General features: G+C 65.6%; 1 protein-coding gene across 50 annotated transcripts in view; it reads right to left on the bottom strand.

The window, feature by feature from the left end:
• The window catches only part of CCDC57 (coiled-coil domain containing 57), a 97551-nt gene that overhangs the window by 65217 nt on the left and 18690 nt on the right, over window positions 1–13644 (bottom strand). For 47 of the 50 annotated variants that reach the window (XR_014820533.1, XR_014820531.1, XR_014820519.1 and 44 more), the window contains exons 4-10: window positions 9794–9895; window positions 8286–8443; window positions 8017–8091; window positions 7103–7303; window positions 3769–3927; window positions 666–828; window positions 227–358 (exon numbers count right to left, since the gene is read on the bottom strand). Coding sequence is in view for 22 of the 50 variants with exons in the window: in XM_084983266.1 (XP_084839392.1) it covers window positions 227–358; window positions 666–828; window positions 3769–3927; window positions 7103–7303; window positions 8017–8091; window positions 8286–8443; window positions 9794–9895 (990 nt within the window). In the remaining 28 variants the exon portion in view is untranslated. Of the gene's footprint in view, window positions 1–226; window positions 359–665; window positions 829–3768; window positions 3928–7102; window positions 7304–8016; window positions 8092–8230; window positions 8444–9793; window positions 9896–13644 lie in introns of all 50 variants that reach the window. The other 3 variants (XM_084983288.1, XM_084983287.1, XM_084983286.1) reach the window with 2 other exon arrangements.

Genomic DNA, 13644 nt, shown 5'->3' with positions numbered 1-13644 from the left:
CAGGCCAGGCGGGGGGGTGAGCTGGCACCAGGCGCGGGTGTCGTCCCCGGGCAGACTCAGGGCGCACGCGGCCCGGGCGGCCCTGGGAGGAGCCCGCCACACGGCCTGCGAGCTGTCTGAACCTGGGGTCTCTTAGGACCGCAGAGGCGGAAGATACAGAGCGAGAGCAGGCTCCCCTGGGTTAAGGCTGGGACGGAGAGGCCCCCACGTGGCCCCAGGGCCTCACCTGCGCCTCCTCAGGGCGGGGCCCGCGCGTGCGCAGCGCCTGCAGGGCCTGGTCTCGCTCCCGGGTCACCGCCTTCAGCACCACGTCCTGCTCGTGCAGCACCCGCTCTGCCTCCTGGAGCTTGGCGGCAGCCTGGGGAAGAGGCAGACTCGGCTCAACCTGGGGGGGGCTACGAAGGGGCAGTGTCGGCCCCCAGGGTCCAGACGGTGCCCCTCGGGCCTCCGCGAAGCAGGCAGCCCGCTCGGGGGCCAGGGACCCAGCAGCCGGGCACACGAGCGCTGTGATCACCCCGAGTCCGGCTGGTCCACAGCGAGCTGCTGGGCGCGGCTGGGGTTCTGAAGGCAGAGGACGACTGGGGGCAGCCCAGGCCGGTTCCCGCGCTGAGTGGAGCTCCCCGCCCTTCTTCCCGCGGACGGGAGTGAGCCCTGGGGGCGCAGACCTGGTCTCTGGCTGCGGTCAGGCCCTGAATCAAGTCCTCGGACCGCTGGTACTGCTCGCGCTCGACGCCGTCGCAGCGGCGCTGCCAGTCCAGCTCCAGCTGCACCTTCTCCCGCTCCAGGCTCTGCTCTCTCTCCGCCGCCAGGGACAGCTGCTGCTTATACCTGGGGTGACAGAACCAGCGTCAGCTCCCCGCGCCCAGGGGTGGGAGGCAGCTGAGCGGGCGGCCCCCAGGCCACGCCCCCACTTGCAGGCCCAGCATCAGAGAGCAGCGGGGCGGCGAGAGAGAAGGGCCGGCTCCAGGAAGAGGAGCCAGGGGCCAAGAGGAGCCCAGGAGGATGACTGCAGGCGAGGACGTGGCCGTGCAGGTGGATGGACGGAGCTGGAGTGGCAACGGCCAGCGGGGCGTCCAACAGGACGCACGAGACCAGCATCCATCCACGAGGGGGCTGGGAGAGGCCAGGACGGAGGAAGGACCAGCACGGAAGCAGAAGGTGAGCCACCTCAGCCGCGGAGGGACACGGTCCGCGGGGCCAGACGGGAGGCGCCTCACGCCGGGAAGGCAGCTGGCACGGAGAGGGAGGCTTCTCGGCAGCCACAGGGCCACGCGGACCAGCGCGGGTGGGGGTCCCTGGTGGGCGGGGCCGGGACAGGGCAGGAGGTCGCCCTCCCCAGGGGGACCCGGGAGGATGTGTCGTGCCCACTGCAGGGGACGCTCCTGCTGGCCACACGGAGAAGGAACGTGGCCAGGACAGCCCAGCTGCCGGCCAGCAGGGGTGGAGGAGAGGAGGAGACGGAGGAGACGGAGGCCTCGCCCCCGAGCAGACCTCCCCAGCAGCCTGAACAGGCCGGGAGGTGGCCGCGCCTGAGAAGAGACGCAGCCGAGGGAGTGGGCCGTGCTGGGCCTCTGAGCACAGAGGCCGAAGTCCCGGGGGCGCGGGGCGGGGGGGGTACCGAGTCAGGCCGCTCCGATGGCGTCACGCGCACAAAGCGACGACGGTCACCCTCGACGGATTTAAAATCCAGAGGGAAAAGGATGTGCATCCGGCACCCAAAGCGCAGCCAGGTCCCCACTGACACAGGAGGGAAGACGGAGCCCCGGAAGACAGAGCCCGGAACCGGTCGCCCGGAGCCGGTCACCCGGAGGCGGACCGTCGGATGGCGGTTCTTACAGGCCGCGAAGATCCCGTCCCAGGCAGCAAGTCTTTAAAGCGCCCGCTGCTGGGCCCCAGGCTTTCACACAGTGGACGCGGGACCTCACCCGCCTGAGCTCTCTGCGCCCTGCCTCCCGGGTGGAGGCTGTCACCCTGTCGCCCAAAGGCCAAGGCCCAGGACGCTCCGTGGGAGGTCGCGGGGGGCACCGCTGCAGCATCTGGGACGCGGCCTCGCTTCCGCGAGCAGGATGTGTTCGACGGAGGCCGCTTTCCAAGAGAAACCCCTCGGTTAATCCAAGTCAGGCTCGGGAACGCAGACCCGAGTCAGGCCCGGGCAGATCCCGCTCCAGGGCCCTCGCGTCCGCCCGGGGCCGTGCCCTGCCCACGCTGAGGGAAGGGCTCCGCGAGCGGCCCCGACGGGGCGGCAGTGGAAGCTGGGGTGGGAGGGACGAGAGCCCCGAGCCACAGGAGGCCGAGCAGAAGATGAGCACACACGGTCACAGACGTCCAATCCCCGCGGCTGCGAGGGGGAGCCAAGCTCGGGGCCAGCTCGGCGCCTCCACAGACACCTGTCGGCAGGCTTGCCCTCCCTCTTCAACAGCCAGGACACCCGATGAAGCCGAACCGGCTGTCAGTTCCTGGACAGCAGGCCGGGGAGGCCCATGAGCCGCAGAGGCAGTGGTCAGGGTAAGACGGAGAATGAGACTAAAGACAGGAAACGCAGTGAAACCGAGCGTGAGCTCTTTGGAAAGATCTGTGAGGAGGACAAACCTCTAGCTAGACTGATGGAGGAAAAAAGAGAAAACGCAGGGGTTCCCCAGTGGTGCAGCAGGTTGAGGATCCAGCATGGTCACTGCTGTGGCCCGGGTTCAATCCTTCGCCCAGGAACTTCCACCTATCAGAGGGACAGTAAAGAAACCCTCCAGGAGCTCCCGTCGTGGCTCCACAGTTCACGAACCCGACTGGCATCCATGAGGACGAGGGTTTGATCCCTGGCCTCGGTCAGTGGGTTAAGGGTCCAGGGTTGCTGTGGGCTGTGGAGTAGGTGGCAGATGTGGCTCAGAAGCGGTGTGGCTGTGGCTGTGGCTCCCAGGCGACCCCTAGTCTGGGAACCTCCACGCACCATGGGTGTAGCCCAAAGAAGAAAAAAGAAAAAAGGAAAGAAACATTACAAACAACTTCATCCCAGTAATAAAGACGAAAGAGACAAACTCACCAACTGACACAAATTGCCAAAAGTAACACAGGAAGAAACTAGAGATCCTGAATATGCAAATAAGCACCCAAAGAAGCTAGACACAGGAAAGAGCAAACTGCGGGGCTCCTCCCGTGAGGCGGGGTCCCCCAGGAGGCGAGCAGCCTGGCGGCCGTGCTGGGTGCGTGCCTGTCAGAGAACACGTGCTCGGTACTCCAAAGACGCCTCAAGAAAGAGCAGCCTGACAGATGAACCTTTTCGGCAGAAGAGAAACGCACGCCCCTGCAGCACAGACTTGTGGTTGCCGAGGGGGAGGGGAGGGTGGGCGTCTGGGCTTAAGAGGTGCAGACCGTCGCCCTGGAGCCAGGAAGCAATGAGATCCTGCTGTGTCGCCTGGGAACTAAGCCCAGTCCCTCGGGGTGCGGCAGGACAGTGAGAGCCAAAGAATGTGTACCCCTACGTGTGACGGGCTCACCTTGCTGCACAGGAGAAAACGGACAGAACACTGTAAACCAGCTATGATGGGAAAAATACAAATCATTATAAAAAACCAACCAAAACCCCCTGTCTCTCAAGTGTCCATTCCCTCAGAAGGAAAAGACTCTCAGACACCAACAATCACACAAAAGGCTCCAGAGGTTTCCTGACCGGGACCAGACGGCACGCGCCCCTGGCCAGCCCCGGGGCCCCACTGGCAGCCCTGCTCCGTGGGGAGGGCCTCCTCCGCCCGCTGCCCCACCTGCCCCGCTCAGTACCTTCCGACGTCCTGCTGGCATCTGGCCAGCTGTGCCTTCAGCTCCCCCTCTTTTTCCCGCAGCGACTGGACCTGCAGGTCTTGGGCCGTCATCTCCCTGGACAGCCGGGCCACCTCGGCATCCCAGGCGGATTTCAGAGCCGACGCATCTTCCCGGAGTCTAAACAGAGACGGGAGCCACGTGAACGAGGGCGGGTTCCCGCCGGAGCGCCCTCACGCCCACCCGCACGCGCACGAGCGCGAGCGCGAGCCCGCACAGCCCGCACGGGGAGGGCAGACCAGGGGCTCTTCTCGCAGGGCAGGGGCCTCCTCGCCCTCCCCGCCCAGATCAGGGGCTGGTCCCTCCCGAGACCCGGCCTCCATCCCCCACCAACCCAGGCCTGGATCGGGCACCGGCAGCAGCCAAGCCCACGCCAAGCCCGCTGCAGGCCCACGCCAGGCCCGTGGGGAACCGTGGGCCAGGACACACCTCCCGGAGCCCAGGGTCCTGAGGCAGCGCCAGCCGTCGTGCCGCTGCCGGCCCAGCACCGGCCCCCTGTGTAGACGGTCACACGTTTCCACGCCAACAGAGAGACACGGTCCGGCAGAAACCCTTCCGCTCCCGGGAGCGGCACCAAAACTGGGCGAGTCTCCCGGGAGGCGGAGCTTCGGGGGCAACACCTGCAGATGCTGACCAGAGGGGCCGAGCTACCAGCCGCACAGCGCCCGCGGGCCGTCACCCCATCTGCAGCCCTGGCCTGCCCCCTTCTAAGCTGCACGTGGCCCCGCTGCAGGGTGGATGTGTGGCCACGCCCGGCCACGGCCCAGAGCCACGAGCCCACGGGGCAGAGGCGGACGAGCTCCGAGCCCAGACAGAACCCACCCCGACCCAGCAGACGGGAAGAAGGGAGCAGCCTCCTCGTGGGAGACTTCTCTGGAGGTTTCAGCTTAAAGAGGCCTCACTCAGCATCAAGGCAGATGACTCGGCAAAGGGTCAGCTGATCCCCGGGCACCCCGCGTCCTGGCCCGGCCCTGCGTGCGGGGACAGCGCGGCTCTCTGCTCAGGGCAGACCCGCCGCGGCGCAGGCTGGGAGGGTTTGTGCCTTTTCCAGCCGCCACCTCTTCGCGCCCCCGGGGCTTCAGCGCGTCTTCCCACACGGCTCTTGCCGCCGTCCTTCCCACCAGGTCACTCCGCTCCTCTGCCCAGCCCGACTCTTCCAGGGCTGAGGCTGTGCAGGGCGCCCCGGGCTACGTGGGTCCAGGACTGGGACCTGGCTCCTGCCCCCTCCGCCAAGACCAGCCCAGCGCGAGCAGCTGCGCGTTCAGAGAGCCCGGGAACTCGCCCTTTCCGAGTCCAGCCCCCATCCAGCGCTCACACCAGCACTGCCCACACTGCTCCACGTCCACGCGGGGCTCCTGGGCAGGCGGCCGGTCTGAACTGAGATGTGGCTTCAAATCTTAGCACCAAAAAGTGCAAATCACGCAACAGTAACTTGCTCGGTACGTTCATCCTTCGTTAGTGATCGCACACGGCTCGCTCTGGCTCAGACGAAGAAGGGTGGTCGCAGGAAGTAACCTCACCTGTTCCTTTCTGCGTCTCAGCTGTGGGTTCGGGAAGCAGGGGTGCATGTGGCCCACGCACGGTACCGTGTCGCGGGGGCCAGGTCTCACGCTCCTCCCCGCTGCCACTCACGAACCACGCTCCCAGGAAAACCTCTCCAGCAGGCCCAAAGAGACGGCGAGCTCGCCACACGCGCTGCTGCCCAGCAGGCCCATCGGGAGCCGCCTCACAAAGATGGACACTGGCGCGACACCCAGGCTCTCCTGGGGACCACAGCCCCGGCCTGGGGTCACACGGGGAGCAGGAGGGAACGTGAGGGTGGAGACCCCGAGAGGCCCCTGGGCCCAGAGAGCTCCCATGCACGCGACGCCACACAGAGCCACCTCTGCTCCCCCAGCCACTGCTGCTGCCTCTAACAGACCCGACCGACTGTAACACGAGCCACGTCTAAGGAAGCTCAGGAGCGAGTGTACCTCGCGTATCTCACAGCTGCTGGGCCCTCAGACAGAAACAGAATCTGGCAGAGAATTCGGTAAAGAAGAGACAGAAATATGCCCCAACAAAGGGGAAGCCAGCCGCTACACAGCAGACTCTGCAAGGGACCTATTTGTCTGATTCACGCTCCGGAAACACAGCTGCCCTAAGGACCACTTCCTTCCTGGCCGCCAAGACGGAGGTCAGTCAACTTCAATCACGGGCACACGCCCCCCCACCCCACCCCAGACACCAGGCACAGCGGGACAGAGCGGCTCACAGCGTGGCCTGGCCTAGACGCCAAAAAGTAAACTGGGTTTGTTTGGGTTTTCTGCCTTTTTGTCTTTTTAGGGCCGCACCTGCGGCACATGGAGGTTCCCAGGCTAGGGGTCGAATCGGAGCTGTCGCTGCTGGCCTACAGCACAGCCACAGCCACGCCGGATCCGAGCCACGTCTGCCACCTACACCACAGCTCACGGCAACTCCAGATCCTTAACCCACTGAGGGAGGCCAGGGATTGAACCCGAAACCTCATGGTTCCTAGTTGGATTCGTTTCTGCTGCACCATGATGGGAACTCCAGAAAACCGGGTTTAAAAAGAAACTGGAACCCTTGTGAAAAACGGCGCATCCACTGTGGAAAAGTCAGGCAGTTCCTCCAAGAGCGGAACCCAGAGTCCCCAAGTGCCCCGGCAAACCCACCTCCGGGAACGCGCCCCCAAAGAGCTGAAGAGAGACCTGCATAGGTGCCGCTCGCTCACACTCACGGCGGGACTGGTCACCGCAGCCAAAGGCGGAACCGACCCAAACGGCGGCACCGGCGGAGCCGATAAAGCACGTGCAGCTCTCACCCAACGCTGCGACGCGCCCGCCTCCGCCTCACGGAGGGGGACCGGCCGCAACACCCTGGACCCTGGCGCCATCACGCCCAGGGGACCCGCTGCAAGGGTCCTGCTCCCCCGCACCCCGGGGTGGCCAAGTTCATGGACAGGACAGGAGGGGCCCGGAGTGGGAGCGCCGCGCACGGTGGATGCAGGCCTGGCTTCGCAAAGCGAAGGCCTCGGGCGAGTGGGGGGCAGCGCCCGGCAAGGGAACGCCCTAACGTGCTGAACTTAAAGCCGGCTCGCACGGGAGGCTCAGGCCGCGTGTATTTCACCACCAGCACCCGCGCACTGCCGCACGGCCGCCACGCTCACCGCGCGGCTTCGAAACAAAGAGCGAAGATCACGGTGAGAACACCGACGGGGACGCCCCCCCGGGGGGGCCCACTTCCCTTCCTCTGACCCAGGGAGCAGGCAGCCAGGCCCTGGGCCCGGGCTCACTTGTCAATGGTGGCGTCCCTCTCCCGGGAGGCGGCCGTCTGTCCCCACTCGGCCCGGCGCAGCTGCACCTCCAGGCCCTCGCAGCGCGCCTGCAGCTCCAGGGCCCGGGCCTCGGCCGCCCGCAGCTGCTCCTCGTGCGCGCTCTCGGCCGCCGCCAGCGCCGCGTCTCTCTCCCGGGCCAGACGGTCCAGCTCCTCGTGCCTGAAACACAGCAGCAGCGTCCCGGGCAGCTCGCGGGGCCCCGGAAGCCCTGGAGCCGGGTGCTGAGCGGAACAGACTCCGTCTCAAGGAGACGGCGGCTGCTGAGCGTCGCGAAGCGGAGGAGGCGCTGCTCGCTCTGCACCTTCATTCTGTTCGGTTGCAAAGAATCGTGAGAAGCCCCAGCGCTGCTCCGAGAGACGAGAGACGGCTGGCTCAACGTCTCCTCCCAGTCACTCAGCTCACTTATCTTGCCGACTGGCCAGTGTGTCCCACCGTCTCGGGGCAAAAGCTCTGCCCAGGCCCGTCGCGGGGCCGTTCCTTTCCGGCGGGCCACACGCGTCCTCACCGCGGCACAAGCCGGGTCGGGTCCAGACGGCCAGGGAAGCAAGGGAGTTATTTCCCAACTGCTTGCTTTCATGCCCCTCGGTTAGTTTTTCTCCACACAGGTCCCTCGTCACCTCGGCCGCGTGTGCGCCTGCCGGTCCCGCGGCAGGGGAGGGACGGGGGTCTGCGTGCGCCCGGCTCCGACCGGGCCGTTCGTTTCAAGGAGGCACGTGGACGAGGGCGAACTGCCCTCGCCCCCCCCACGCGGAAACACGCCCCCTGGAAGGGAGCGCGAAGGCTGACCCGGACGAGGGACCCACAGCAGGCCTGGGACCTTCTGCCGCCTGGGGGGGTACCGTGCTCCCCAAACTGGCACGAGACACACTCACTTCCTCCTGAGCGTTTCCTCTTCTTTTTTCCTGGTGTCACGTGCCCAGCGAAGTGTCCCCTCTAAGTCCTTTATCCTGGAAAGAATCGGCCCCCAGTGGGGAGGCAGATAAGGCCGCAGCACAGCCTGAGCCAGACGGGCGGATGCCTCCAGACCAAGTCCAGATGCTCAACACGGCAGCCACGTCCACCCACGGGGCAGGGCTGGGGGCACACCTGGCGTCCTTCACGGCGGCCACATCCACCCACGGGGCAGGGCTGGGGGGCACACCTGGCGTCCTTCACGGCAGCCAGGTCCCTGAGCTCCAGCTCTTTGCGCTGCAGCTGGCCCGCCAGCTCGGCACGCGCTGCCTCCGTGCTCTGCAGGGACTCCGCCGCCTGTGCCCTGGCCTCTCTCAGGGCCGCCAGCTCCTTGTTCAACAGCTTGACCTTGGAGAGGGCAGACATTCAAAATGAGGCTGTAAGCAGAACAAGATGAGGCGTGAGGACAGCCTCACTGTCTTACCAGGAGCAGCAGAGAAGAAAGCCTGGAACTCAGGGGCCGTGAACCAGTGGGAGCCTCCTCAGGCGCTCCCAGCATGTGGGGTCCCGACCCCGGCCGGCCTGTAGGCGCTGGACTCACACGGCAGGGGTGGTTTAGGGGCGGGGCTCCCGTGAGGGCTCAGGCGGCCCGGGCTGGGACCGCGGGCTACAGGGGCTGGTGGCGGGGGCAGGGGTCTGTCTTACTAAGGCCTGGCTGGATGCTGCCCAGGGCAACCAGCTGGGGCCCTGGGCCCAAGCCAGGTGTCACCCCCGCTTCCTCGTCCCCCACACACCCCTGTCCCCTCCAGGCTGGTCCTTGTCTCAGTGAGTGGTTCTGGCGCCTGCCCTGGGCTGGGGTGGGGGCAGCACTTTAGAGAACTCGAGTTCGGGTGTTGGGGGCGTGAAGCACAGACAGGCCTCCTGAGAGCTGGGATGGGCAGCATCCCCACACAGGCCCATTCTTGGGGTCCGGGTCACCCCCCACAGGCCCACGCTCAGGGTCCCAGGTCACCCCCCAAAGGCCCATTCTCAGGGGTCCAGGGTCACCCCCACACAGGCCCACTCTCAGGGGCCCCGTGTCACCCCCACACAGGCCCACTCTCAGGGGTCCCGTGTCACCCCCACACAGGCCCACTCTCAGGGGTCCCGGGTCACCCCCACACAGGCCCACTCTCAGGGGTCCTGGGTCACCCCCACACAGGCCCACTCTCAGGGGTCCTGGGTCACCCCCCACACAGGCCCACTCTCAGGCTCCAGGGCCACCCCCACACAGGCCCACTCTCAGGGGCCCCGTGTCACCCCCACACAGGCCCACTCTCAGGGGTCCCGGGTCACCCCCACACAGGCCCACTCTCAGGGGTCCTGGGTCACCCCCACACAGGCCCACTCTCAGGGGTCCTGGGTCACCCCCCACACAGGCCCACTCTCAGGCTCCAGGGCCACCCCCACACAGGCCCACTCTCAGGGGCCCCGTGTCACCCCCACACAGGCCCACTCTCAGGGGTCCTGGGTCACCCCCACACAGGCCCATTCTCAGGGGTCCCAGGAAGCCACAGGCCAAGGACAGGGCTTACAAGAGGGCATTTTATTCTGGGGGTGCCGCTTCCTGGAGGCCGGGTAACAGGACCTGACACAGCAGCTACCGCAGCACCCACATGTCACCCCAGCCCCTGTATAAAGGGGCCTTGGTGTGAACCCTAACTCCCAAGGGGCTTCCCAGCTCCGAGGGGACCAGGCACAGCTGCAGGGCGGCGCTACCTTGAGCTCGTGCGCCCGGACCACATTGCTCATGCTGTCGGCCTGCAGGCGGAACCCGTGCTCCCGCTTCTGCATCTCGGATTCAAACTCCTGGAGCAGCTCCTGGAACAGGAAGGGCTCGTGGTGAGAGCGCCACGTGGGGCCCCCTGGAGCACACAGTCCACAGCGACCTGTGACCCTGCACAGAGGGCATCAGCGGGTTCGCGGTGCCCCGGCCGCCTACGTGGGCAGGTCCCGGCGGTGCCGGGCACAGACAGCTGCTGGTGGCTCAGAGGAGAGGCACCAGGCCCGCCAGCCGCCCTCCCAGCCCACGGCCGTTGGTTGCTGGTTCCCGTCTGTCTCGAGCAGGCGCCCCCCGACGCCTGACACCGGCTCACGGCTCCAACCCCTGGCTCTGGCTGCCCTGGCTTCTGAGCCTCACTCCAGGCTGAGTCCACGAGGCCCAGGTACAAGAACCACTGGACCACGACCACCGCCCTGCAGCTTTCAATCCCAACTCCTGACCCCACCCCCTCATCACTTCCCTGTCCACGTCCCAGGTCACCCCCACAGCGTGACCCTCTCTGGGGTCCCCCGGGCCACCACCCCCCTGCAGCTCTCCTGGGTCCAGAGGCCTCCCCTCTTGGGTCATTCCTGCCAGAAAGGACCTTCCTGCCCCTCGTCTCGTCCCAGGCTCCCATTTCCGCTTCTAGTGCGAAGCTGCCGGTCAGCCCTGGGGCCAGGGAGCCTGCCCTGCCCGGGCCTCCTCCTCCAGGCAGGCTGCTCTGCGCCATCTCTTGGTTCTCAGACTCAGAGGAGAAAGTGGGGCAGGAGTTCCCGTTGTGGTGCAGAGGAAACGCATCCGACTAGGAACCATGAGGACTCGGATTCGATCCCTGGCCTCCCTCAGTGGGTTAAGGATCTGGTGTTGCCGTGAGCTGTGGTGGAGGCCGGCAGCTGCAGCTCCAATTCGACCCCTAGCCTGGGAACCTCCATATGCCGCGGGTGCGGCCCTAAAAAGACAAAAAATAAAACAAAGGAAAGTGAGGCAGCCTTAGGCTGAGCCCTTGCCCCCCCCGCAACAGCACCCCACACAGCACTCACTCAGTGGTCACGCTCCAGCCACCCCACGGGCGGCCGTGGCCGAGACGGGCGGTGCACACCCCCACATGTGGGCTGGGCCCCCCGCTTACAGCTCCCCCCAAGACACCGAAGACCTCGTCCCAAGTCTCCTAGCCCAGCTGCGCTTGTGGGGTTGGGGCCTGGCGGTACCTTTGGGTGTTTTTTGTCTTTTTGCCTTTTCTAGGGCCGCTCCCGCGGCATATGGAGGTTCCCAGGCTAGGGGTCAAATCGGAGCTGCAGCTGCCGGCCTACGCCAGAGCCACAGCAACGTGGGATCCGAGCCGCGTCTGCGACCTACGCCACAGCTCACGGCAACGCCAGGTCCTTAACCCACTGAGCGAGGCCAGGGATGGAAGCCACGTCCTCGTGATTCCTAATCGGATTCGTTAACCACTGCGCCATGACAGGAACTCCGGGCGGTACCTTTGTTGGCGGCGTCCCTGTCTGCTCGGTACACCCCGCCCCCCGCCCCGTTCTCCCCTGCAGGGTCCCGGAATTTCCGTCGCGGGTGAACCCTGGATTCATCCTCCGTGTCTCTTAAATGTTCTCTAGGATGTTCTGTCTTTTCTTCTATTTCCTGAATTTAGTTTTCAAATCATACTTCTAATTGTCACAATCCTTCTTGTTCTGATGCCCTTTCTCCTGGCATCCTGTTCTCGAGTTTTGGACACAAAACACAACTCTGGGGGTGCTCGTCACAGGGCGCCCCGCAGCACGCCCTGAGAGGCTGAAAACGAAGCGCTAGCGGGTGAGGGGCCCTGTCCCCACCGCCGGTTCCAACAGGCTCAAGTTCTCGCCTGGGGGAGGGCACAGAATGAGCCCGGGAAGGAGGAACACGGCCAGCCCTCCTCCAGGGCTGCCTGCGGGGCCCAGAGCCACAGGCAGACAGCTGCACCGGCAAGGACGGGCAGGGCCACGCTCGGGCAGGGCCACGCGCACAGCCTGGGCCGCCGTCTCCCTGCTGGCCAGGCAGCCCACCCCGTCACCTCACACCTGAGTGGACCACACGGTGGCCGGTTTTGGGGTCACCGCCTCAGGAGTCGTCTCCGTCCTACCCGGGTCACTTCCCCCGTCTCCCTGGGCTTCTTCTCGTGTTGTGGGCATTGCTGCTGCATGATCCCCCTCAGCTGTAAGCCTCTCCTCCGGACTGAGGCAACAGAGAGCTCACTGGGACGTCAAAATTAAAGACACCTGCTTCTCATGCGCGACAGGAAAAGAGGAGGCACAGAGTGAGAAGCTACTTCAAATGTATGCATCTAAAGATGAGCTTCTGGGAGGTCCCGTCGTGGCGCAGCGGGTAACAAATCCGACTAGGAACCAGGAGGATGTGGGTTCGATCCCTGGCCTCGCTCAGTGGGTTAAGGATCCGGCGTTGCCGTGAGCTGTGGTGTAGGTTGCAGCCGCGGCTTGGATCCTGCATTGCTGTGGCTCTGGTGTAGGCCAGTGGCTGCAGCTCCGATTCGACCCCTAGCCTGGAAACCTCCATATGCTGAGGGAGCGGCCCAAGAAATGGCAAAAAAAAAAAGATGTGTTTCTGGAGTACACAAGAAGCACTCTTACACATTGATAATGCGAAAATAAGGAGTTCCCTGGTGGCCTAATGGTTAAGGACCCGGCACTGTCACTGCTGGGGCTTGGGTTGCTGCGGTGCTGCAGGCCTGCTCCCTGGCCTGGGAGCTTCTGCCTGCCGTGGGTGCGGCCAAATAATAATAGGAAGACAAATAACAAGTTGAACAGACACGTCCCAAAAGAAGACGTGTGACAACGAGTGCAGGAAAAGGCGCTCAGACGCTGATCATCAGGAGTGCTCAAGCCACAGCCCGGCACGACTACGGGCCCACGAGACGGGGGACAGAGAGAGACCGACGGCGCCGAGGGCCGGGACCGGAGCGACCAGAAGGCCCATCTGTGAAACGCCCCAACCGTCCAGGAAGACGGCTGGGCAGGCTCTGACGTCAGAGCCAAGCCAGCACCGCATGGCAGTCACCGAGCCCGCGCCCGAGGATGCGTGCGGCGGCACGGCCGGGGAACAGAGCAGCCCGAGCGCCCACACAGCTGCAGGGCACCGGGCAGAGAAGGGACGAGCTACGCCCACCCGACAGACAGACGGGATGCCTCAGACAGCCGGCAGGAGCCACCTCCCAGCTCCCAGAGCAGGGAGCCCCCAGCCGGGGGGCGGGGGGTGCTCCTGCTGGTTGCACAGGAGAACCTGCCTGGAACCCTGTGGAAGCACACGCTTAGCACGGGTGCCGGGGCCGTAGGAAATTACAGCTCAGCAGGGCTGAGTCCTCCGGGAGGTGACGAGGGCGCATCACCCCCACGTCAGACCTGCGCTGCAGGCACAGGGGCCCGCAGGGCTGCCTTGCTTCTCCCCCTGGGCAATTCAGCTTCTTGAAAGAAAGCTGCACCGAGCTTCTGCCGGAGCCTGGGAACCCCATCTGCACGCGAGGGGGTCCTGGCCCCAACTGCGGACCTCCGACCCCCGTCTGGCCGCACGGCACACGCGGGCCCCTGGCCTCCTGAGCCCTAAGCCCTCGCGGTGGTGCTCCTGCCCCCATCACCGCTGTGGGGCCTCACCGCCCTGGTCCTTTATCGTCCCGTTTCCAGCGGCGTCGGAAGAGTGGACAAGCGTGGCCGACGTGCCACACGGACCAGAGGCCTGGACACAGCCGCACCAAGTACCCAGTGAGGGAGAGAGTCACACTGGAACGGGTCAGTGCGACTCCAGTCCCTCTCCTGCCCTAGAATCC

The sequence above is a fragment of the Sus scrofa genome, chromosome 12 (assembly GCF_054392235.1).
Source record: "Sus scrofa isolate SSC_HxYL_T2T_F1_AM1 chromosome 12, Sscrofa_HxYL_maternal_Yorkshire_Landrace_v2.0, whole genome shotgun sequence".
Classification (NCBI taxonomy): Eukaryota; Metazoa; Chordata; class Mammalia; order Artiodactyla; family Suidae; genus Sus; species Sus scrofa.
The sequence above is the reverse complement of the archived record's forward strand: the minus strand, read 5'-3'. Positions and strand labels throughout refer to the sequence as shown.